Raw genomic sequence first — 24,465 nt, 5'->3', positions numbered from 1 at the left:
TACTGCAGGGGCTGGTTCAGAGGCCAAGCCCAGGCTTGGGAGACAGCACAGGGATTCATTCTCAAGCCTCCAAGGCGCTCCAAGGTCCCTGGGCAAAACCATTCCAGAAACCACCGCTTCACTGCTTCCGGCCTCTCCCTCAGGGCCAAAGGGAAGGCAACCGGGACAGGGGCCTTAACGTTCACACCGCCCAGAGAGCACGGCATTCTGACTGCACACACAGCTCCAGCTGAGCAGGCTGGAGGCAGCTCAGGACCCCACACGCTGGAACTGTTAAGGAAGACACTTGACAAGATGAAATCTTCACATTCACGTTAACTCAGTTCCAACTGCTCTCAAAACAGACATTCCAAAAGCCCTGTGTAGCCAGAGCCTTGAGCTTGTATGTCAGTGAAGAGCTCCCAAGGAGATAACTCATTTGTCCCGAGTTGCGGAATACTCAAGAAGGGAGACACAGTTAGGTTGTGGAGAGGAAAATGAAGAGGTTCCGTGACATCACTGGTACCTAAATCTCGTAAACACTGGGCGACTGTTCTGGGACATGGCGAGATCTCAGGTTCTCGGCCATTCCTGCCTTTTCTGGGTCCCCCTCATCGAATCTCTTACCTGTTAAGCCAATCTCCCTGAGTCATGGTGCTGTGAATCACACTTACTTTATACAGAAGATGACAAAGTTGCAGAAGCTAATGACTTGCTCGTAGCTATTCAGCAAAACCCAGCAGAGGCTGGGTGAAAAGTATGGAGTTGAGGCACCACACCGAGAACAGGAAGAGAAGAAAAACTACCTCGAACAAGAAAACTCCCTATGACTCACTCCAAGGGACAGGTTTTGCTGTTGAAAACTAGCTTTTCCAGTTTTTACAGATACTCCAGATTCCCTCACTACCATCACCCTATAAAACTGGCCTCTAACTCCCGACACAAAAACTTCAGAGCCAAAGATGGGGAAGGAACTGTTTGACGCAGAAGTTCATCTCATTTTCCTGCCAATGTTGGATCTCGTAATTTTGTTTCAAACTATACCTAGTACCCAAGCACTGGCTTTCTCCTCTTGCTTCTGCACCACCTCCTCGACCACCCTGCCCTGCCCCCTTCCCTCGGAATCTCAGAGGCCTGGAAGTCCCAGAACCAAGTTCACTCGAGGACCACCACCCACATTAGTGCCGTTAGTCTGGCTTCAGAGAGAAACTCTGCCTTGTTCTGGGCTTCCCCCCACTCCTTCCCGGATCCAGAACACAAGGCTTTGCCTCCTGTTGTGATTCTCAGAGCAGGACACCTGACCTCCTCCATCGGGTTCACTGGTAAACACGAGAGAACCACAGAACTACAACTCCACCTTTTTCCTTATCCCCGGCCCACCCCCCCACCCTGGTAACCTGGACCAAGTAAATCGATATTGACATTCCAACGATGAGAATCTGCCTAGTCCTTCCATCGAGGGCACTTCTAAGACTCTGCTCTTCCCCGTTATCATTCTTACTTACTTTTCCATCACCACATTCATCTGCCTTTTCCCACATTGGGCTTATTTTGTTCCATGTCCACTGAGGCAGTCCCATCTCTGTGCCTTCCTGTGACACCCCCCCACCCCCCGTGGAGCTAAGGCTTTCTATCCACAGATGAAATCAGCCTAAGGGTAAGAACGTGAAGGGCAGCCAGTCCCGAAAGTTGACGCAGACCTAAGGATCGTCCATTGCTACTCCAAACTCCCAGTCTATCTTAACTGCCGCATTTCTTCTAGAAGATTAACTTCTACCAGTTCTTCCTAAGATTCTAGAACGGTTATACAAACGAATGAGTTGAGACTGAACACTGGAGGAGAAAATCGAGCACGTCACAAAATAAACCTAAAGAGACAGCAACCACATGGCCAACTTTAACTTCACTCGTCATTAAGGGCAAATCAACAATTCCCCATTCTGGTTTTCTTCAACTCAGAGCCGCAGTTCAAATGTTCGATAACATCCCCACACGTGATTCCATTACTCAGCTGTGAACAATGTTTATGTGATCATAATGTAAAACACTACGTGTCGCTCTAACTGGACTTGATATAATCACAGAAGAAGAAGAGACGTGCGGGGGAGGGGAAAGTTGTCACTTAAAACCTAATCGTCTACCACAGGAAGTCAATAATGCATGCTTGGTATTGAGAGGGGGAAATCAGAATAACACCATGTGAATGTGATATGGAGACAAATAAAAGGAGGAAAGAACAAAAGAGCTGAAAGTGGTGGTCTCTGGAAAGTGGGAAAATGGGATGGGGTGGAGGAGGAGGGCCGACTGGTTTCTGGCCTCACAGCAGGGTGGGGGGAGTAGCGATCCTGACTGTCGTCAACATCTTCCTAAGAACTAACACTAACTGGCTGCTTCCCATTTACCAAACATTTCTATTATTTCATATAATCCTTCCAACCTTTGAGAGGCAGGCACTATTCTGTACCCATCTTACAGATGAGGAAAATGAGGCACACAGCAAGTCACGTGCCCAAGATCACTGCACTAGGAAGTAGCAGAGCTGAGTCAATACTATCTTTTTATACTATATACTTTTTTTTATTTTTGAAGATTTTATTTATTTATTTGAGAGAGAGAGAGATGGAGCATGAGCAGGGGGAGGAGCAGTGGGAGAGGGAGAAGCAGACTCTGTGCTGAGCAGGGAAGGAGCCCAACATGGGGCTCGATCCCAGGACCCTGAGATCATGAACTGAGCAGAAGGCAGACACTTAACCTACTGAGCCACCCAGGCACCCCACCATATACTTTTTTAAATGCCTACCAAAGTAGTAATATACAGGTTATATCTTTTTTTTTCTTTAAGAGAGAGGGAGGGACAGAAGGAGAGAGAGAGAATCTCAAGCAGGCTCTGACGCAGGGCTCGATTTCACAACCCTGAGATCATGACCTGAGCCAAATTCAAGAGTCGGATGCCTAACCCACTGAGTCACCCAGGTGCCCCCCCAGGTTAATTTTTAATCATGTACTTGCACACAAACAGTAGCATGTGGACATAAGAACAGCAGTTACACATGAGGGTGTGAGCTATTTCCAGTCTCCACGAGAGAAGGCTGAGATGCGGACAAAGCAAGCGTTAACGGTGCTGTCACACCAAAATGTGATTATTTAATTTGAATAGGTGCCCCCCTATAACAGGCTGAGCCCACGTATCCACCCAATTAGTGAGAAAAGTCCAAACTATCCTCTCCTGAGTTTTAGTCACACTACCACCTTATTTTCGGGGACTAGAAAAGATTTCTAATCTTTAAATCAAGTCAGTTTCCAGGATTCTTGCAGCAGAGACTGAGAGTATGTTAATGCTCATATCAAAGATGGCTCCTGGCGGTCCTCACAGTTCTGGGATGGAATGCTGCCCCAGCAAAATGTGCACACTTGACAAAATTCTGCACGCAAGTTTCAAGAGATTGACAGCCCTTCTGAAGCCCATCCACGGAACCCAGGCTAATCTAAGAACCCCTCCCCTACAGGACAACCCTGTGCTCCCGCTGGAGGGGAAGAAAAGGAAAGACAAGACTTAACCACCTTCCAAATATTACTATAAAATAATACAAAAATTTTTAAGCGGTCTTTTTTCTTATCAGCCCAATTATAAGAACCTAGAAAAGATCACCGACAGTACCCAGGATGCTCAAAACTCCAAATAAGGTATACGCTTAAGAGTTCAGTGACACTGACTTTCTTTACAGGGATGACATCTACCAGCAAAAATCAATAGCAAGATATGGCAGCAACCATCTGCAAGAGCATCCCTCTCCCCAGGATACTGCTGATGAGGCTAAAATGTTGCCCAAATCTCAAGGAGACTGACAAATTTAGGTAACATAAATTGACCTCAGATCCTGTTAATTGTTGCAGAGTTAAGGTGCTGTCACACCTCTAGGGACGGGGTCCCCAGGGAGTCATGGAGGAAAAAATATGTTTCCCAAGAGGGTCAACATTTATGTAAAAAAGACTGTACCTGTGTATAAGCGTATGTTTGTAACTGAGAAGAAAGAGCTCTTGTGTTGGGGAAAACAACCAGACTGGAGGATCTGTGATGCGAGGGTACGCACAGACTCAGTACAGCAGAGTGGACTCCAGCGAGGCGGCTACCCTCTAAATCCCAGTCCCACCACTTAGTGCTGCCTGCACTAGGTAGTCACTTCACTTCTCTGGGCTGCCATCTGCTCATCTGGAAATTGGGGACAATCATAGTCATTTAGCCCCTGGGGCTCTTGAGGAATTAAAGGAGCTAGAATGTGTTGAACACTTAGACTGGCACCTAGCACACAGTCGGTGCTCACAAGTGAGCTTTTACCAGCAGACGGATTTTGAAAGGAAACAGATAATAAACACACATATAAATAATTTCAGATGGCATTAAATTAGGAAAATAAAATAAGGCAGTGGAATGCAGAGGTGCCCCGCTAGTAATATGTCAGTGTTTTGCAAAAGCATGTATCACTTTTGATTGAGAAAGAAAACTGGCAAGACATGATCAAAGTTATTTCCAATAAATTAAAAATCTGCGCCACCCCTCAAAATACCTCAATTCAAACCTGAAACTCAAACATCTGCCTAAGAGCCCAATAGCTATGGTTTTTGCTGCAAGTGCAGGGCTCACTTAAAGCTGAGTTGTCCACACTGAAATACAAGAACTCTTCACATGAACTAATAGTTTTTAATCTCACAAGGTCAAGGTCTTCTGCACCAGTCCTGTGTTCCAACGCAACAGTGACAGTCCGTCTGCCATCCCTCCGCCCATGCCTACCCCCCTCACCCTCCACACACCTACATACTCACGGGGCCCAACTCACAAGACAGGCAAGGCAGAGGGCAGACTGTTCCCAACAGAAACAAGGGGGCCTCCTGCAAGAACACTTCTCACCCATGCTAGCCTAATGTTCAGCTCTGTGGAGAGCAACAACCGTGACGATGAGGAGCTTTATCGACCAAGAACTACAGATGTAAGATTAACTTTTCAGATCTCAAAATCAGATGAAAAGCCTGAGACAAACGAAATAAAAGCAAAAACAAGAAACAAAAAAACACCACCAACAACAACAACAAAAAAACAAAATAAGCCAGATGAACTCCGTATGTGACCCCATCCCACGCTCGTGGCAAAAATAAAACAAAACAAAAACAACACCTCCTTACACTCCCTCAAGTATTTCTGAGCACCTATGATATTCTAAGCACGGTGGGTGGAGACAAAAACGCTGCTCTTGGGGCGCCTGGGTGGCTCAGTCGGTTCAGTGACTGCCTCCGGCTCAGGTCATGATCCCAGGGTCCTGGGATCAAGCCCCACGTCGGGCTCTCTGCTCAACAAGGGAGTCTGCTTCTCCCCCTCCCCTGCTCATGCTCTCTTTCAAATAAAATAAATAAAATCTTTTTTTTTTTTTAAGATTTTATTTATGTATTTGACAGAGAGAGACAGTGAGAGAGGGAGCACAAGCAGGGGGAGTGGGAGAGGGAGAGGCAGGCTTCCCGCTGAGCAGGGAGCCCAATATGGGGCTCGATCCCAGGACCCTGGGATCACGACCTGAGCCGAAGGCAGACGCTTAACGACTGAGCCACCCAGGTGCCCCTAAAATAAATAAAACCTTTAAAAAATAAAAAAAGACGCTGCTCTTAAAAGTCACAGTCTTCTGGAAAGACAAACAGTGGACAGCAACAGTCGTGGCTGCCAGCAGGGGGGAACACAGGATAGGAACCTCACCTCAGATTGCAGGGGACTGACAGACACTTCCTCGGGCTTTGAAGTGACCAGACAGAAGAGGAAGGGACAGCATATAAGGCCGAGGCAGCAACATGTCCAGAGGTGAGCGCTCTGAGATCTGGGAACAGGAAGGAGCTGACAATGAGTTTTGCAAAAGGACAGAATGACATAGGGAGGGAGGGTGGCAGGAAGGCTGGAGAGATTAAGCTAGAAGCCTGGGGAGAGCGGGGGGACGGGGGGGTGCGCAGGCAGTGCTGACAGCAAGACTGAAGGTGAAGGAGAACCCCCCTCCAAAGAATTTTAGGGGAGTGACAGGCTTGATCACAGCTGCATTTTTTCAAAAAGGCTGCTCTGCTCCAACAGCAATGTGGAGAATGTTTTGAAAAAGGTCCAGGTTGGCAGCTGGGAATCGGCCACTGCAGAGTGATCTGGGCAAGAAATGATGGATGCAGGGAAGAGAGGTGAATTTCAGGAGAACGCAGAACTGACCAGACTCCGGGGCGGAGGGGGGGGCTGTGGATGAGGGAAGATGCAGGAGCACTGGCTGGACCCCAGGTTTCTGTGACTTGCCTTTGTGTGGAGAGAAAACACAGACGGCGCAGGTCTGTGCATGGTACCAGGTAAGGTGACACATGACCGCTGGATGAATGGGAAAGGACTCGGGACAGGCAGTAACGTGGGAGTCATCGACAGATGGAGGATCCAGAGATGGAGCAGGAGAAAACCACTGACCCGAGCAGGGGGTCCTGAAACATGACGCAGTCACAGGCAGACAAGAACCCAGAGAGATGGCTGAGAAAGGAACAGGGAGAGAGGCAGAAAACCAGCCAAGAGCAGGGACATAAAAACAAAGTTCCCTGGAGGAAATGGTCATTGTCAAATGTTACAGAAAGTGAGCTCCTTATCAACAGCTTTAACAGGACTTGGGGACTAGGGGACTAGGGGACTACTGGGGAAGCTTTACCACAGCCATTAACACGTTCCCACTCCTCTAGATCTCTGACAGCGCTGACTGACTGACTACACGACTTACGGGGCCCTTGTCACGCCTTCCATAAGAAAGGTCTGTGCACAAGGCTAAGGATACAAAGATGGATAGCCTGCCATCCAGACCCTAGAATCCAGAGTCACAGATCTGCCAGCCGACCACAACATAAGAGGATGAATGCTACCGGGAGAGTGAGGCGAAGCTGTTCAGTTGGGTTTGGCAGACATTTATTAAATACCCGCCATGTGGTCAGGTACTATGCTGGGCCCTAGGTGAGCAGAGATGAGTCAGACCCAGACATGTAAGCTCCATGAGGTCACGGGCTTTATCTACTGCATTGCCGTATTCCCAGCATCTAACAGTGCCTGGTGCTTCCTAAGCAATCAGTGAGCATTTACTGGATGAATAAATGAATGGAAGACGTGACCTATTCTTTCAGGGGCGGACAAGGGTAAAAGCTTTTTCTTTTTTTTAAGATTTATTTATTTTATAAAATAAAAAGATACACACTACTATTTTATGACAAAATTAAGTGCTGCATAAATAAAAGTGTTACTACACTAATATATAGTGTATTTTTCTAGGAATTGATAAAAATGGGAAATATTAAAAATTTGAATGTTTTGATAAATCTAGCTCCATAGTAAATGTATTAAGTCAGTATCTTCCAAATTGTATTTCACTTAGAGATGTTAATGTGCTTATTTGCAGAAAGGTTAGCTGTCAAATACATTTTGTAAAATGCTGCACGTGATTTTCTCTGAAGATTATAAGGCATATGTCCAATAAACCTGTTTGACTAAAAAAAATTTATTTATTTTAGAGAGAGAGAGAGCGCAAGCAGGGGCAAGGGCAGAGAGAATCCTCAAGCGGACTCCATACTGAGCACAGAGCCCGACGCAGGGCTCGATCCCAGCACCCTGAGATCATGACCTGAGCCAAAACCAAGAGCCAGATGCTCAATCCACTGAGCCACCCAGGCACCCCCGAGGGTAAAAACTGTAGTAGGAGACATTCGTGACCTGGATTTGAGGTGCAGCAGGATTTTGCTAGGCACATGGCGACTGAATGTTTTCTAGTGTATGTTCTATACAAGACCAAGTTCCTAGAGTCACACAAGTAAGTCCCGGTGACCCCACAGCCATAAAAGAGGCCTCGTCTCTACCATCTCTTCAATTCGCTGACGGAAGGGGCAGTGAGGGCAGTGATAACAACGGGCTACCTGTGGTGCTGGGCGCACTCTATTCCTCGACTTGGCGAGTACCTCCCCAGGTGCGTTCACGCTGGGATAATTCACTGAACCATACACTTAAAATCTGTACACTTTGCACAGGTTCTATTAAGCAGAAGGGTTTTTAAAAAGAAGTGTGAGTATGCTGCTCTTTCTTCCCCTAACCACCATCAGAAAACAAGTCCGCTAGTTTTTCAAGAAAAGATCCAACTTGACAAGTGCAGAAAAGGACTGCTAAGGCCTCCAGCAAGCTGGTAATGAGAGAAGAGACGAGACGCCCTGGCCCCCGGAAGGGAGTGACCAGTCTCTGACTCGCTGGGCACTTTATCAGCAAAGGGCCACCGCCTCCAGCAAGTTACATCACGTTCGTAAGTGGAAATCAAACTGTCCTAACAGGTCCTCACCACTATCAGTGACACCACACCTGGACACATCTGGCTCACGTGTCCAGGAAGCTGGGCTGGTTAGAGGCGGACAGAGAGCAAGAGGGCCACACACCTGCCTGGAGCACAAACCATGGTCCCCCCGCAGAAAGGGCACAGTGGAGAAACTTCTGCATGCCTTTTCTCATTGCGTCCTCCCAGCGACTCTCCAAATCAGACAGTTATCTGCTCTTCACAGATGCAGGAACGGGTTCAGGAGAAAGAGATTAAAAGTGGTGGAGCTGGGATGTTGACACAAGCGTGGCTGACTCCAAAGCCCATGTCTGTTTGACCACAACAAACTGTCTGGACTTACGGCAAGAAAGCATTTGCCAGAAGAGACCTCATCAAGCCTCGATTCTATCACACCATACAGACCTTAAACCCGCTTCCGCACATCAAGCGTGACCTCTCCTGATCACGGCCTCCAGAAACCAAACGGCCCAGCACGCACTCAGGCTTGTGTCCTTCATCGTGAGCCAAGCAGAGCACTAATGCTTGCATTTCCTTCCAGAGGAATATTCACTGCCTCTCTTGTTCAAACACTCTGTGTTCAATACTATGTGTCAAATACTATTCTGTCCTGTCTGGTTTCAAATATTTACTCTCTCTACCATGAAGTGGAGAAAAATAAGGCCACTAACTTGTCAAAACAGCATGTTTTGCCTCAGTAGAAAAATCAATAGGTCCTCAGGAGATAGGCCTCACCCTAAAGGCTCTTGGCCCATCTCCTCAGCAAACTCAATGCATGGAGAAAGTTCTCTTAGACAACCAATATGCCACCCAAGAGAAACACACCCTCAGAAGCCCCCACAGAGACAAAGGGCAGTCATGCCACAGCTGCTTTGATAAATGTCCAATGATTCCAAGGCACCTGTTGGTGGAGATGCCAACCCATGAGCCACACAGATGGGGCAGGCCACCCCTGGCCCCTGGGTATATTCCCTGGGTTCTGAGTTCTATTCCTGCTCAGTCAGAAGTACTTCTTATTACCAATCCTCTCATAAATTGACTTGAACAGTAAAGACCATAATGACTCCAGTTTACTGTGTTTGCATTTCTTTTGTCAAAAAAAAAAAAAAAAAGAAAAGAAAATGTTTTAGGGCGCCTGGGTGGCTCAGTTGGTTAAGCGACTGCCTTCGGCTCAGGTCATGATCCTGGAGTCCCTGGATCAAGTCCTGCATCGGTCTCCCTGCTCAGCGGGGAGCCTGCTTCTGCCTCTGACCCTCCCCCCTCTCGTGTGCTCTCTCTCTCTCATTCTGTCTCAAATAAATTAAAAAAAAAAAAAAATGTTTTAAATGGCAGCATCCCAGATCTTAAAACTGCTGTTTTACAGCAGAAACTGAAAGTTTAGAATACATGTAATTACTTATCTGTGTTGCTGAACGGAAGAACACTAATAATCCCAATGGGATGATAGCTTTGGAAAATGTCTTTGTCATGTCAAATCTCTACAACTCGGGGCACCTGGGTGGCTCAGTCGTTAAGCGTCTGCCTTCGGCTCAGGTCATGATCCCAGGGTGCTGGGATCGAGCCCCGCATCAGGCTCCCCGCTCCACAGGAAGCCTGCTTCTCCCTCTCCCACCCCCCCTGCTTGTGTTCCCTCTCTGGCTGTCTTTCTCTCTGTCAAATAAATAAAACCTTTAAAAAAAAAAAAAACTCTACAACTCAACAAGGATATATATGCTATTCCCTACAAGCCACACTAAACTCAGAAGCTAAAAAGCGACCATGCCCCCACCCGTAGCTCTGCTCAGCCCTTTCCCAGCTCCAATCCTAGCTACAGAAGGCCTAGTACTCAGACGAAGGCGAGCTGCCCCAAAGTAGAGATAGCTTTATTCCAGAGATGATAGATCTGTATTCCCCTAAGATAGGGAAGATGATCGTTTTGGCTTAAAAGATCTATCCTGCTAGGGGTGCCTGGGTGGCTCGGTCGGTTAAGCATCTGCCTTCGGCTCAGGTCATGATCGATCCCAGGGTCCTGGGATCGAGCCCCGTGTCAGGCTTCCTGCTCAGCGGGGAGCCTGCTTCTCCTTCTCCTCCCCGCTCATGTTCTATCTCTGCTTCTCTCTCTCAAATAAATATGTGAAATATTTCAAATAAAATATTAAAAAAAAAAGTCTACTCTTCTAGCATTTCTTGAGTTAAAGATCCAGTTCATATTAACAAGCACCTAATCAAACAAAATAGGTAGCATCTGTAATAAGAATTTGATAAGATATGGTTACCCTCCAGTTGATTTCTATTTTTACAAATGCACCATTAAACAGGCACCTTAGCCATCTAGCATGTATACCTACACTGAGCTCTGTGATTGACAATGTGCCAGTAATCCTATCCATGTAAAGGGACCCCAAGAAGTACAAATATGAACAGCCAAGGGACAACTATCCACATCTCCCAGCAACAGCCAAAGCAACCAGGTTTAAATGCTGAAAACTAATATTAGAAGAGATAACTGAGCAAAGAAGGAATACATTCTTCAACCATTTATTCAACAAGTAATTGAGTGCCTACCGTGTGCAATTTTTTTTAAAGATTTTATTTATTTACTTATTTGAGAGAGAGCGCACGCACGCATACGCACAAGCGGGAGGGAGAGGGAGAGAGAATCTGAAGCGGACTCCACACTGAACGCAGAGCCCGATGCAGGGCTCAATCCCAGGACCACGACATCAGGACCTGAGCCCAAACCATGAGTTGGACACTCCACCGCCTGAGCGACCCAGGCACTCTTGCAATTTTAAACACGGTGACCATGAGGAGGTGACAGAGCCAACCATACTGCTATCTGAGGGAGGTGCTATCCTGGCAGAAGGAACAGCCAGTGCGAAGCCATCTTGAGGACCCTGTCGGTCTTTGCAAGGACTTTGGGTTCTCTGTTGGGAGTAAAATGGGAAGCTATGGCAGGGTTTTAAGCAGAGCAGGGAAATTATTATCCAACCTTCACTTGAGCAGGATCACTCTGGCCACTGTAAGGAGAGCAGAATGTACAAGGACAGAGGCAGGAGGGGGAGAAGAGCCAGGATCTACTGCAATGACCCAACTCTGAGATGTTGGTGGCTTGGACCGAGGGGGTAAGCAGTGGAGGCGAAAAGGGACAGACTGAGGACGTGCTGTGATGGTAGAACCAACAAACTCTCTTAATGCACTAGAAACCAGTGGAAGAGAGTAGTCAAGAATGACTCCAAGGCTGAGGTCTGAGCAACCGGAAGGCTGAAGCTGTTAGCAGCCGAGATGGGGAAGGGAGCAGGGTGAACACATGTGAGGATAAGATCAGGAGTTAAATATTGGCCATACAGAGATTCCCATGGGGATCCCAAGAGAAAATGGCAAGGAGTTTCAGAAAGAGGTCCTTAATATCTGGCCACTCAACAAATATTTATTGAGGACCTACCTAGACTTTTTAGCCCACGTGTTAGCCTCAGGGAACAGTGAGGAGAAACAAGTCTCTGAGGCAGAGACTCGGTCTCAAGAGAGGAAGACAGACTCAACAAGCAAGGGCAACACGGGCTGGGGGAAATCCTATGACTGAGGTCTGTTGGGATGCTTCAGCCACGCCGAAGAGGGACACCCAAGCATGCCCGGGAGGACTTCCCAAGAGAGGCCAAGAGAGAACACATAGAGAAAGACGAGCAGAAAAGAAGAAGAAGAAGAAGGTAGCGGGAGGGGAAGAATGAAGCGGGGGAAATCAGAGGGGTAGACGAACCATGAGAGACGATGGACTCTGAAAAACAAACTGAGGGTTCTAGAGGGGAGGGGGGTGGGAGGATGGGTTAGCCTGGTGATGGGTATTAAAGAGGGCACGTACTGCATGGAGCACTGGGTGTTGTGCACAAACAATGAATCATGGAACATTTCATCTAAAACTAATGATATAATGTATGGGGATTAACATAAGAATAAAAATAAATAAATAAATAGTAAACACTCGATAAAATATTACTTAAAGCAATTTAAAAAAAAAAAAAAAAGAAAGACAAGCAGGGGTTACCCGGGTAAGGAAAAGGAAGGTAGGTAGAGGGAGGGATGCTAGCAGCAACATCTAGGACAGCGAGATACAGGGTCCCCAGATCTACGAGAAACCCAGTTAATATCCAGCGGAAGTGAATGTTGGCACGTGGCAGTGGGTAAGAGCCTTTTAGGACCCCACCACAAGATCACGAACGCCAACTGCATTGTGCAGGTGCGGACGGGAGAAGTACTTGGTATGTGTGACCAACGGTGAGAAAACAAAGAGAACACTTGAGGCTAGCTACAGAATTGAGAAATGTTAAGGGATGACAGGAGCCTCTCCTGGAGATGAATATACAGATAGCTAGTAAGTACCTGGCAAAGCTAGGCTGGAACGCATGTTCCCTATATGAGTGGCCATACGAAGGGGCAATGTGAAATATGAGCACTGATACTAAAAAGTGAATGGCTAATGACGTAACAAAACCCTTTTACAAATCTGAAGGTCTCCAGCTTTCTGCTTTTGACAAAATTACAGGAGGTGGGTGGCAAGCTAGTTGCCAAAATATACTGGGTTCTGACACATACTTTGAAAGGTAAAAACTGAGTGACCGTGATATAATGAAAGCCCTCCCATTCCCACCTACTTACGTCAACAGGGCTTCTCGAAGTTTCTACCTATAGAAGAGACAAATCTTTTCTAGCATTAAGTGGTAATAACCCACCTATACATGACATACTTGGGTGGGGGAGCTCCATCGCTCTCATCAAGTTGCTTTCCAATCAAAGTCTACCTTTTATGTTTTAAGAATTTATCAAAATGTTTATCTACATGTTCTGATTAACTTACGGCAAAAACCATAATAATATAATCTGAAAGAACTTAACACTGAAAAGACTTGTAATAGGAAATAAAATCATTCCAATGTACACATATATTTTTGTAGCATAAGGATGATAGAATGATCAATAAAAGATTTTCAAGCATAAAAATAGATGAGATTAAGTTAGTATTTTGCAGGGAAAATGGAAGTGTGATTTCATGGAGGGGAAAAAAATGAAGGTTTCTGGCTCAAATAAGAGCTTATTCGTGTATTTTTTTAATGGATAACAATAGGCCAAATTATTACAGTATTCAGAGCCCACTAGATACACTTAAAAGAATGAAACAATTATTATTTCAGAGTGTCAGTATTTACAATATATCAGAAATATATCCTTTGCAAGTCTTTAATCAGGGTGAAAAACACTTATGGCGAAAGTATGCAATGGAATAAAGAATTCTCCAAAACTTCTTTTAGCTGTTAGAGGATGCAAACATGTTTGAAGACCAGAGTGCAAATCACAGGTCAGGACTCTTAGCCTGCCATTCTTCTACAGGCTCTCTCTCCATAGCCTGAGACTTACCAACCTGGACAGGGCAGAGACAGCACTCACCCTCCACTATGGGGAAGGAGGCCATGCTAGAGACATCTGCAAAACTTGGGGCTTCCTAGAGGACAGGCCAACGGCAGATGTGTGTCGGGATATGACAGAATGGCCCTTCAGCTAAGGGGAAAAGAAAGGTCAAAATTTCAGAAAAGACAGCACACTTATGGACTGATTAAAGCAATGAAGAAGCACAACCCCACTTCACCTGCACACACAAAACTCTTACGGATCTACCGTGTCCTACAGAAGTCCTCCCATGTTTCCACAAGTCACACAAAGGGCATGTGGCAGAACCTTCCATCACTACTCCTGTGAAAAGGAATACCTTACCACAAATGATGTGGGGGACCACACAGGGCAGGAATGAAACTGCTGACCACCTGCTCCATAAGGTACTCAAGGTTACCATGTAGAGGAGTCAAGGTTACTACAGGAAGTATGGGAGGTTCAGAGACACTCCTAATTACTTCTCCTGCAGTTTCAGAGCTTGTAACCATATGGAAATAACTGCTTTTTCCCTATACTATGGAAAGACCATTTTTAGTAGCCAGATAACAGAGCAACCCTGATTTTTAAAAAATTATCACTTTCTCCCATCATCATTCAAAATTCTCAAAGCACACGTGATCCACTTTAGAACCAATGCCCCCATATGTCATCAAATTACTGCTCAGGAGAGGCCTGAAGGTTCAGTGCTTTCTAGGATTCTTTAGACTTTTCCGTTATTATGTTAAGTAGTCTACTGATGGCAATTTTATGATTGTAAGTACTTTGGCTTTCTCTGTGTGAACTTTCATGTTCACTGAACTTCTGTAAGCATGCGACCTAAACACAGATTAGTATTTTTTGTCAACACCTGACAACTGGGGCACCTGGGTGGCTCAGTCAGCTGGGCTTCTGCCTTCGGTCGTGATCCGAGGGTCGTGATCTGAGGGTCCTGGGATCAAGTCCCACATCCTGCTCCCTGCTCAGCGGGGGGCCTACTTCTCCTGCTCCCTCCGCCTGCCGCTCTGCCTACTTGTGCTCTCTCTCTCTCTGTGTCCAATAAATAAATAATCTCAAAAAAAAAAAAAAAACCTAACAACTGTTACACCTTTTATTTTGTCTTTTAGAAACTCCTGTCTTTGGGGCACCTCGGTGGCTCAGAGGGTTAAGCATCTGCCTTCAGCCCAAGTCATGATCCCAGCGTCCTGGGATTGAGCCCCGCATCAGGCTCCCTGCCCAGCGGAGAGCCCGCTTCTCCCTCTCCCGCTCCCCCTGCTTGTGCTCTCTCTCTCTCTGTCAAAAAAAAAAAAAGAAAAAAGCTAGACACTCCTGTCTTTCCCTTTTTATTTTCATGTAAACTTTGCAGTTATTTGTTCATTTAGAAATACTTCTCTTTTAAAAATAAAGGTTTGAGGGGTGCCTGGGTGGCTCAGTCGGTTAAGCATCTGCCTTCGGCTCAGGTCATGATCCCAGGGTCCTGGGATCGAGCCCCCAACGGGCTCCCTGGCTCAGCGGAGAGTCTGCTTCTCCCTCTCCCTCTGCCACTCCCCCGGCTTGTGCTCTCTCTCTCTTAAATAAATAAAATCTTTAAAGAAAATAAGTAAAGTTTTGACTTTCTGGTTTTACACAGGAGTGAAAGAAAACAAATACATTTATTAAAGTTAGATGACCAAATTTTCTGTTAGAGATTTGAAAACGTTTCCATTGTTAAGCAACTCTGTCGCCAAAAACTATGTGTGCACCTATAAAACTTGTAAACAGAAACTTGTTAAAACCTGTAAAATATTCCAAATAAGGACTCGGTCCACTAGTTAAAAACCTTTAAATGGAGCACCTTGATTTGCAAAAACAACTGATGGACGAAATTCTGGGTTTGGGGGATGGAACTATTGTGATTTGGTAAACGCTGCAAACGGGGAGTTTCTTGTTCCTGGATTTTTTAAGGAGTTAACTTTTTCAAAGATGATGATCTTTAAATCTGGATTCAAAGGACTAGGGGCACCTGGGTGGCTCAGTCATTAAGCATCTGCCTTCAGCTCAGGTCATGATCCCAGGGTCCTGGGATCGAGCCCTGCATCGGGCTCCCTGCTCCGCGGGAAGCCTGCTTCTCCCTCTCCCGCTCCCCCTGCTTGTGTTCCCTCTCTCTCTCTCTCTCTCTCTCTGTCAAATAAACAAATGAAATCTTAAAAAAAAAAAAAAAAGGCTTTATACCATGAAAGAAACCACCATTTAAGCGTTTCTTTTTCCTCAGTTTTATAATTCCTATTGTGTTTTACAGTTATAGAGACTATACTTATGCAATTCATATATACTTACTTATACACGATATATGATAAAGAGATGATCAAATCCTTTAGTAAGTTGGCTTAATGATAAAAATGGCATGGGGCGCCTGGGTGGCTCAGATGGTTAAGCGTCTGCCTTCGGCTCAGGTCATGATCCCAGGGTCCTGGGATCGAGTCCCACATCGGGCTCCCGGCTCAGCGGAGAGCCTGCTTCTCCCTCTGACCCTCTCCCCTCTCATGCTGTTTCTCTCTTGCTCGCTCTCTAAAAAATAAATAAATAAAATCTTAAAAAAAAAAAAACAGGCTTGATGGACAAGAAAGCGTGCACACGCACACAGACACAGGAGTACATCCTCCAAGCTTTCTCACTGTTTCAAACACTAAGACACACATCTGAAAGACCTCACAGATTGAATAGTCCAACAGCACCATCTCAGAGCCCTCTAGCAAGAAACCTCAGGCCCTCAACAGTGAAACTCCCCAATACAATCTGTCCCCAGCCCAGAACTTCATAAAAGCAAGACTCAACAAAGTGAGGACATCAGGCAGAAGATCTCAGCAAATGCTACAGAGCGAGCTGGAGTTAGGTGAGCACAGAGAGCGAGATCAGAAGCCACACTTCAAAGACACACAAGCAAGGAATGAAAGAGAAGGCAGCTGACCACAGGCACGACTGGGGGAAGACAAGCAGCAGAAGAGGAACCAACCGGATACCTCAAGACAGGCTGCTGCTACTTCCCTCTCCCAGGCACGGTGCTAGGCACTGGCACAAGGAATAGGAGAATTTCCTGCAGAGCCAGCAGGATTCCTGGGGCAGAGGGAAAGCCAGGCATGCTGGGCAGCCAATATGGCTGCAGCAGAGAGAGCAAGGGGGAGAGGGGCAAGAGGTCAGCAGGGCCAGATCACACAAGGCCTTGATGGCCATGGCAGAAGTTCGGGGTGGTCTCTGAGAAAAACAGCAGGACCAAACCAGTCCCGCGGTTCTGGAAGCACCTACAGAAGGAGGGTGTGGAGTCAACAAGCTGGCCAGACGGGGATGGCTGCTGAGGTCTCAGGAACAGGGTGATGGAGCCAAGGAGACGACGGCCCACAGCATATTCCAGAGTGCTTGCTCCAAAGCAGATGCTGAGTCACGGCCAAGCAGAGCTGAGGTGACAGCCCACACCTCTGAGGGGACCGCAGCTTTCCTCTCTTGGTCTGCCTTACTGATACACAGTCAGACCGACCTCCCCCAGAATACCTCAGAGGACTGGTTGCTGCCTGCGAAGACAGCTCAGAACAGACACAGATTGAGGAAAGGAAAAATCTGGATTCGAATCCAAGTCGTATCACTTACCAGCCACGTGAGGTCAGGCAAGTCAAAAACTCTAACCTCATCTTCCACTGCTATCCATCAATGCGGAACACACCTGCCTGACTTCCAAGGGAAGAGATAATCCAACGATTTAGGTAAACTGGCTTAGGGGCACCTGGCTGGCTCAGTCAGTGGAGCATGCTGATCTCAGGGTTGTAGGTTCGAGCCCAACGTTGGGAGTAGAGATTACTTCAAAAAAAAAAAGGAGAAAGAGAAAATCTTTAAAAAAAAAAAAAAAGGGCGCCTGGGTGGCTCAGTTGGTTAAGCGACTGCCTTCGGCTCAGGTCATGGTCCCAGGGTCCTGGGATCGAGCCCTGCATCTGGCTCCCTGCTCTGCGGGGAGCCTGCTTCCCCCTCTCCCACTCCCCCTGCTTGTGTTCCCTCTCTCGCTGTCTCTCTCTCTGTCAAATAAATAAATAAAATCTTTAAAAAAAAAAAAAAAAAAGAGGGCGCCTGGGTGGCTCAGATGGTTAAGCGTCTGCCTTCAGCTCAGGTCATGATCCCAGGGTCCTGGGATCGAGTCCCACATCGGGCTCCCTGCTCCTTGGGAGCCTGCTTCTCCCTCTGCCTCTCTCTCTCTCTCTGTCTCTCATGAATAAATAAATAAAATCTTTTAAAAAAAAAAAAAGATAAACTGGCTTGGTGGTGAAAGTGGTTTAAGCAAGTTTTAACTATAATACTAACAGAGAACTTTCTCTCAGGTATCCTCGTATCCCGACTTCTCCTCAAAAGCACTTAATACAGGGCGCCTGAATCACTCAGTCGGTGAAGCATCTGCCCTCGGCTCAGGTCATGGTCCCAGGGTCCTGGGATCGAGCCCCGCATTGGGCTCCCTGGCTCAGCGGAGAGTCTGCTTCTCCCTCTGCCACTCCACCCCCCCCTCAACGCACGTGGGCTCTCTCTCAAATAAATAAAATCTTTTTTTTTAAACACTTAATACAGTATTTTGCACAATGACATTCATTCAACAAGTACCTGCTTAGTACATATTAAATAAATACCAGGCTCTGAATAAGCAATACCAATGTATTATTAGCGTTTGGGGAGCTTTTTATATTTGGGTCATTGCAACATGAGTAACAGAGTTAAACAGGGTTTCCACTGTAGCCTCAAATCCTAATTCAAATAGTCTTATGAATTAAATAATAGAAGAGTAATTACAAATTTTGGCCTAACTCAGTTCAACGCACACCAAACACCCAAATAAGGCTCAAATAAATACGTGAGATGCTCCTATAGAACTTCCATTAGGCTGCGGGAAGTAGTCAAGGGGTAGCCACACTGCACAGCAAACTGCGGTAAAACTAGGGAAGCATTAGACACACAAAACAATTCTGACTAAGGAAATGAATAACAGAGTTCCCTGGAGGAAGTATTTGCAGAACTGAAGGCTTAAAAGGATTATAGGTCATTCTGGAGAAGACCCAAAGCAAAAGTAAGTGAAAGCAGTTCCAAAGATGTGTCTGTGTGCATTCGGGTTGGGGGGCGGGGAATAAACAGTCTGGGACCACATTTGGGGGTCAAGGGGATGTGCACTGTGTGCTGAAACATTTGACCAGCAGTCTGGGTGCTGGAGAGTGGCCCAAGGTTTCCAGAAAGGAGAGTGACACAGTCAGAACTACAGCTAAGGAAGCCCACTCTGACGGCAGTGCGAAGAAGCAGAATGAGAAGCTATTTTCTTCGTCTGGGGAAGAAGTCACAGCAAGAAGGAGAGGGAACGGCCCCCACTGTCATGGACATAGACGCTGGCAGAAAAGTTTACTTTTTCCCCTCTTCCAGTGACTTCCTGCTCTCTCCAGACCCGTCCTTTCTGAGGAAACACGAGAACCTGGTTTTTAACACAGATCAGAACAACTTTCTCAACCTACTACAGTTTTGAGATGAGTTTTTAACCATGACTTGCCACGTCAGCCTGGCAAAGCTTACTCTCAAGTTCTAATTCATCTTCACTTATAAAACAAACTTTAAAAATGTGATCTACAGAGCTGCAATCACTATTTTTGCCTTGCACAACCAAAATAATTTAGTCTGAGACAATACTTGTACTTAGGGCAGCCACAACATTGAGACAAATTAGAGCCCTCAAGAGAAGCTGAACAGGGAGTTGTTTTTTCTTATAAAGGAGGGATGGGGGAGGGGGAGAACAATCAAGATCTACAGGGCTGGGCCCAGGGTACAAAGCAATCTGCATTTCCATTTCCCTTTGGATCAAGTACTTCTGAAATCATTCCACAGCCACTGCCAAGCAGCCCCTTTCCAAAGTGAAGGTTGTAAACATATGTCCCTCCCTGCCCCTCGGCACCTTAGTCTTATTTTTCCTTATTAATCAATTCTTCCTCAACAAGGCAACAGCAGGGAACGAACAGCACCAGTCTAGAAAACTAGAAACTGGCTCCGCCACTAAATATATGACCTGGATACATTATTTTTCTCATCTATAAGTGATGAGCCTAAGTGTTGGACTCCAGAGACTCTGAGGTGCCTTCTAGGTTTAAAATTGTCATTTTTGATGATGTTCTTAGATCCTTTGGTTTCTTCCAAATTCTCTTTTAACAGGCGCATAATAAAAACCCAGGGAGCAGAGGATCAATCTTGCTTCCAGATCCTCTTGCCCTACTATGCTCAGACTTCCAAAGGAGGTCCAGCCTGTTGATGCTGATCATCCTCTAAAAAAAAAAAAAAACAATTTTGAATGTTTGAATTCCTTGCAGTTAAGGCACTAAGGACTGGAATAAGAGAACCAAGATAGAATTGCAGCAAATGGACTACCATATGGAATTACAGAAGTCCAATGCTCCTTTGGACCTTTTTTAATAACAACAACAAAAAGATTAAAATAATCTTAAACAATGCCTAGTATTTATCAGTGCCCAAAGTGTACAACATGCTTTATGCTGTTGCTTTTCTTCTCTTCCAGCTGACTTCTTGCTCTCGCTACAAGTCCTTTTGGAGGAAATACAAGAACCTGGTTTTGAAGACAGACCCTGTCTTGAGAGTTTCTATAATCTTCCTCCTTGATGAGAACCCCAGGGACAACGCTTACCACTCCCATCATGGCTCACCAGTAGCTCCCATGTGACACATTACAGAAGTTAACACTTAGGACTTACAATGAGTATCAGTTGAGACCAGGTGATGACTCAAGGCCACAAAAATAAAGAGAATGGCCTCATTTCCCCTTTTAGGGTCTCAGTTTCCCCCTCCGCAGTGACTTTATCATTTGTGATCGCCGAGGACATTCTAAATGCCACACTCATCTGCCAGTTTAAGTCTCCCTCCCCCCAGGAGGACCGAACCTCAGGTAAATATTTGGGACCAACTGTGTGTCACACATCATGCTAGGAGTGTTGGGAATACAGCCATGAACAACAAAAACGTCCCATGCAACATTCATATGCAATGGAAAGAGGGGGGGCAAGGATAATCCTAAAAGCAGGGAAAACTTCCTAAGAGCTGACATCGTGGGTTTGTTTTTAATTACGAGTAACAGCACGAGCAGAGAACACAGAACAAGGGGGGGCGGGGGGGGACTGCATTCAGCAAATGCCACATCAGCTTCTGGGACCTGAAGCTGCCAGATTCCTAGCCCCGGGAGCTAGAGAGACGAGATTAACTTGATCCAGAAAGAAGTTTCAGAGCGCCAGCCGCCGGGTCTGAGCCCCACGCGCCCAGGTAGTCGGGACCTGGAGGGGAAACTGCGAGGCCAAGATGGAGGAGGGGCTCGGGAGGAGTCGGCTCGGGCGCGAGAACCTCGTGGCTCGCTCCTCATGGCGCCAAGCAGCCTTCCTGCTCGGCGCTCCCGGGCCCTGGGAGGCAGCATCCCACGTCGCCAGACGCGGCGCGCACGGCCCCAGCTCGCAGGCTCCCCTCAGGAAGGAGCCCGTGCTCCCACCGCGAGCCGAGGCTGCTAAACGCCCAAGGAACAAGTACCCACACCTTAAAGGCAGCAAGGGGGGACCGAGAAAGAAACATCTGGCAGGACTCCGCCCTTCCCCACCTGCAGAAAAAGCCCGGGATGGAGCTAAGAGAGCATTTCCCTAGTTTCTCCTTGCCTTGCTGATAAAACAAAGAGAGGCACGTAGGAGGGTCGGACACCCGGACGATGACCCCTTTCGGTGGACCCAAGACGCGCAAGCCCCGGACACCGAGGAGCACGCAGCCAGTACAACTTTCTCCTTGAAGCCGGCCACGTTTCCGCTTATAACCATAAAAATCAGAAGCCCCTGCTATTAACATTTCGTTGATGTCACCGCACCTAGTTGGCGCTCAGGACTGTCCCCGGAAAGCCCTGCAATCCCCAGCCCAAGACGGACTCCCGTCCCCGGGACGCCGCCTCGCGCGTTCTCGCAGCCCTCCAGGTCCCGCTCCCCGGCTTGCCCCGCCCTGGGTACCGGGGACCTCCAAGCGGGGCTGGGGCGCATCAGGGGCTCGCCGGCGGCCCTGCCTGAAACCCTCTCCCCCACCGTCGGACCCGCACAACAATAAGCATCCGCTTTCCCAGCTGGTCGCCCACAGGAGCCGGGCCACGAGTTACCGCAGCGGAGAAAAAGAGCGAGCGGGAGCGCGCCAGCCCCGCGACCGGGGGTCGGCGGCCCCCTGGGGCCCCGATGACCGGAATCCCCGCCCGGCCGGCCGGCCCGCAGTCAGCGCGGGGAAGACTGGGCGCTGCAGCGCGGCCAGCGGCGGAGGCGCGCGGGCCACGCGGTGGCTGCAGCAACTGACACGGCCCGCGGCCGCGCCACACGCGCCGCCGCCCGGCCCCGGGCCCGGGAGCGCGGCGCCGCGACCCCCGCCGTACCTTGCCGCTGGCCGTGCCCCCGCTGACGCCGATCAGGAAGGGCTCGCCGCCGTTGGGCTGCTGGTGGTTCTGCAGGGTCTGCTCGCTGTCCCCGGCCATGGCTGGCGCCGCCCCTCCTCCCGCTGCTGCCGGCGGACGCACGTTCCCCGCCCGCGCCCGCGTCGGGCTCCCCCGCTGCCCGCAGCCGCCGCAGGGCGCTGCCCGGGTCCCTGCGAGCCGCCCGGAGCTCGGCCGTGGGGCTGCCTTTCCCGGGGGCGCCGAGAGCCTGCCTCTTGCCCGCAGCGGCCGGCTCGGCTTACAGCCCAGGCGGAGGTCAGCGTGATGCTAATGCTCCAATCCGGGCGGGCAGCGCGCTGCTATTCGCCGAGGCGGAGGCGGCGAGGCGGCCGGCCCCAGCCCCCGCCCCTCCCGGGCCCCGCCGCCGCCACCCGAGGTCTCCCGGAGAGGTGTGAGCCCGGCCCTCCTCCCCCGTCACCCGCCCGGTTAACCCTTTCCTCGGCGACCTCCGGCGGCCCGACGGAAGGCAAACACGCGCTCGGCGCTTTAACTGGGTGTGCTACCCCCTCTTTCAAAGGGGATACGAAGCTACCAGGGCAGAATGCCAGCGCCCCAGGTTTGGGAAGCAAAATTCGAACAAGCAGGGAAGGTTAAGACGAAGCAAAGAGTTAATGTCATTTGCCCATTATTCAGGCTAAAAACTTGCGTTTTCCCCAAATGAAAAAATTTCCCCCTTCCGTTTGCCAAAATATGTCAGACGCTGGCTTTCAATATTTCCTCTCTTGGAAACACCATCCTCCTTAGCAGGCGACTGCCTAGAGTCCTTGTCCCCAGAGAAGGGTACTGGGGGGGCGGGGGGGGGGGGGCGGTATCTAAAGGGCACACGCTCTCCAAAAAGCAAGGCCGTTTCAAACCATAGTTTGAAATCACAAATACTGAGGTTCCTGTTGAATTAGGATTTGTGGAAACATTAAAATAATAATGCCATTTTGACCCATTAAGACCTTTAAGTGAACTGGTTTTTCATTCAGAGATGGGCAATTAGTCACTTGATTAGAAAGGCAGGATCCGCTGGTGACTCAGCAGCCCCCACCTCTGAAGGCAGATTTCTCTATTCACACGCAGTTCCACGAGCAAGTTACATAATCTCCCTGTGCCTCGGTGTTCTCATCTGTTACATGGGAATAATGGCCACTCCATCCTAGGATTGTTGCATTAAATGAATTGTTATATTAAAGTTCTTAGAATAGCTGCTGGCATAGTCCAGGCCCTATGTAAGAGTTGGAAGGGAAGAGGCCCCTACAAGGCTGGGACCCCAAAGGGAAATTTTGTTGGGGTACAGGGGGGGAGAGGTAGGATTAGATCAGTAGCTTCCAGTCTCTGCCCCTGTGAATCTGGAACTGATGAGCTGACTGGCTCCTACAGGCTAAAAGAGAGTTGAAGTCAATAGCATTCTTTTCAAACTTAGTTATCTTAAATTCAGAATTCTTTTGAAAAAAAAATTGCTAAAGAAAATTAAGAATATTAGAAAGCACAATGTTCTTTTCACTTCTGACATATTTCGTGTCCCCATCGAAAATCACTCCACAGAAGCTCAGACAGGAGGCTAAGATAGAGAGAGTGGCTACCTGGTTGGGAGAGGTCAGCTAGAAGGAGGGTGCCTTACCACAGGGCTGTTGGGTGGGTGGGTTGTAGCTGATTCAGGAGGCTGCCTCTTCTCCCCAAGGTCTTTTCTCCACTAAAGAGATCTAAGTCTTCAAAGACTTTTTTTTTTTTAAAGATTTTATTTATTTGAGAGAGAGAGAATGAGAGAGAACACATGAGAGGGGGGAGGGCCAGAGGGAGAAGCAGACTCCCCCCGGCCCCCAGCAGGGAGCCCAATGCGGGACTCGATCCAGGGACTCCAGGATCATGACCTGAGCCGAAGGCAGTCGCTTAACCAACTGAGCCACCCAGGCGCCCTAAGTCTTCAAAGATTTTTGCAGAGCTCTTTAGAGCCCAAGATAAAGCCTGTTGGAACTTGGACAATTCGATGGACCCAGACCTAAGGGGATATCAGGTAGCTAGAGAAAGAAGAGGAGGATATGAGAATGCCACATCCTCTATGAACTTTTCCCAAATCCCCACCTTCCTTCTTTCTATAGCTTTTTTTCCATGATATTTCATCATAAAAATTTTCAAACATTGAAATATTTTACAGTAAACACTGATATAACCATCTGGATTCTACCATGAACATTGTACCATACTTATCACACTAGTCATCGACCCATCCCTCTATCCGGCCCAACATTTTTATTG

The 24,465-nt window shown here is 47.9% G+C and overlaps 1 protein-coding gene across 1 annotated transcript in view; it reads right to left on the bottom strand.

Annotated features, from left to right (window-relative positions):
- Nucleotides 1-22,545, bottom strand: part of UCK2 (uridine-cytidine kinase 2) — a 73,897-nt gene extending 51,352 nt beyond the window's left edge. The window contains exon 1 of the mRNA XM_045876829.3: nt 22,168-22,545. Within this exon, the coding sequence (XP_045732785.1) occupies nt 22,168-22,266 (99 nt within the window). The 5' untranslated portion in view covers nt 22,267-22,545. The remainder of the gene's footprint in view (nt 1-22,167) is intronic.
- Nucleotides 22,546-24,465: the final 1,920 nt, after the last annotated feature.

This window comes from Mirounga angustirostris, unplaced genomic scaffold, assembly GCF_029215605.1.
Source record: "Mirounga angustirostris isolate CCGP_5_RB_7025 unplaced genomic scaffold, mMirAng1.0.hap1 SCAF_6, whole genome shotgun sequence".
NCBI lineage: Eukaryota > Metazoa > Chordata > Mammalia > Carnivora > Phocidae > Mirounga > Mirounga angustirostris.
Note: the sequence above shows the minus strand (reverse complement) of the source record. Positions and strands in the feature narration are given on the sequence as shown.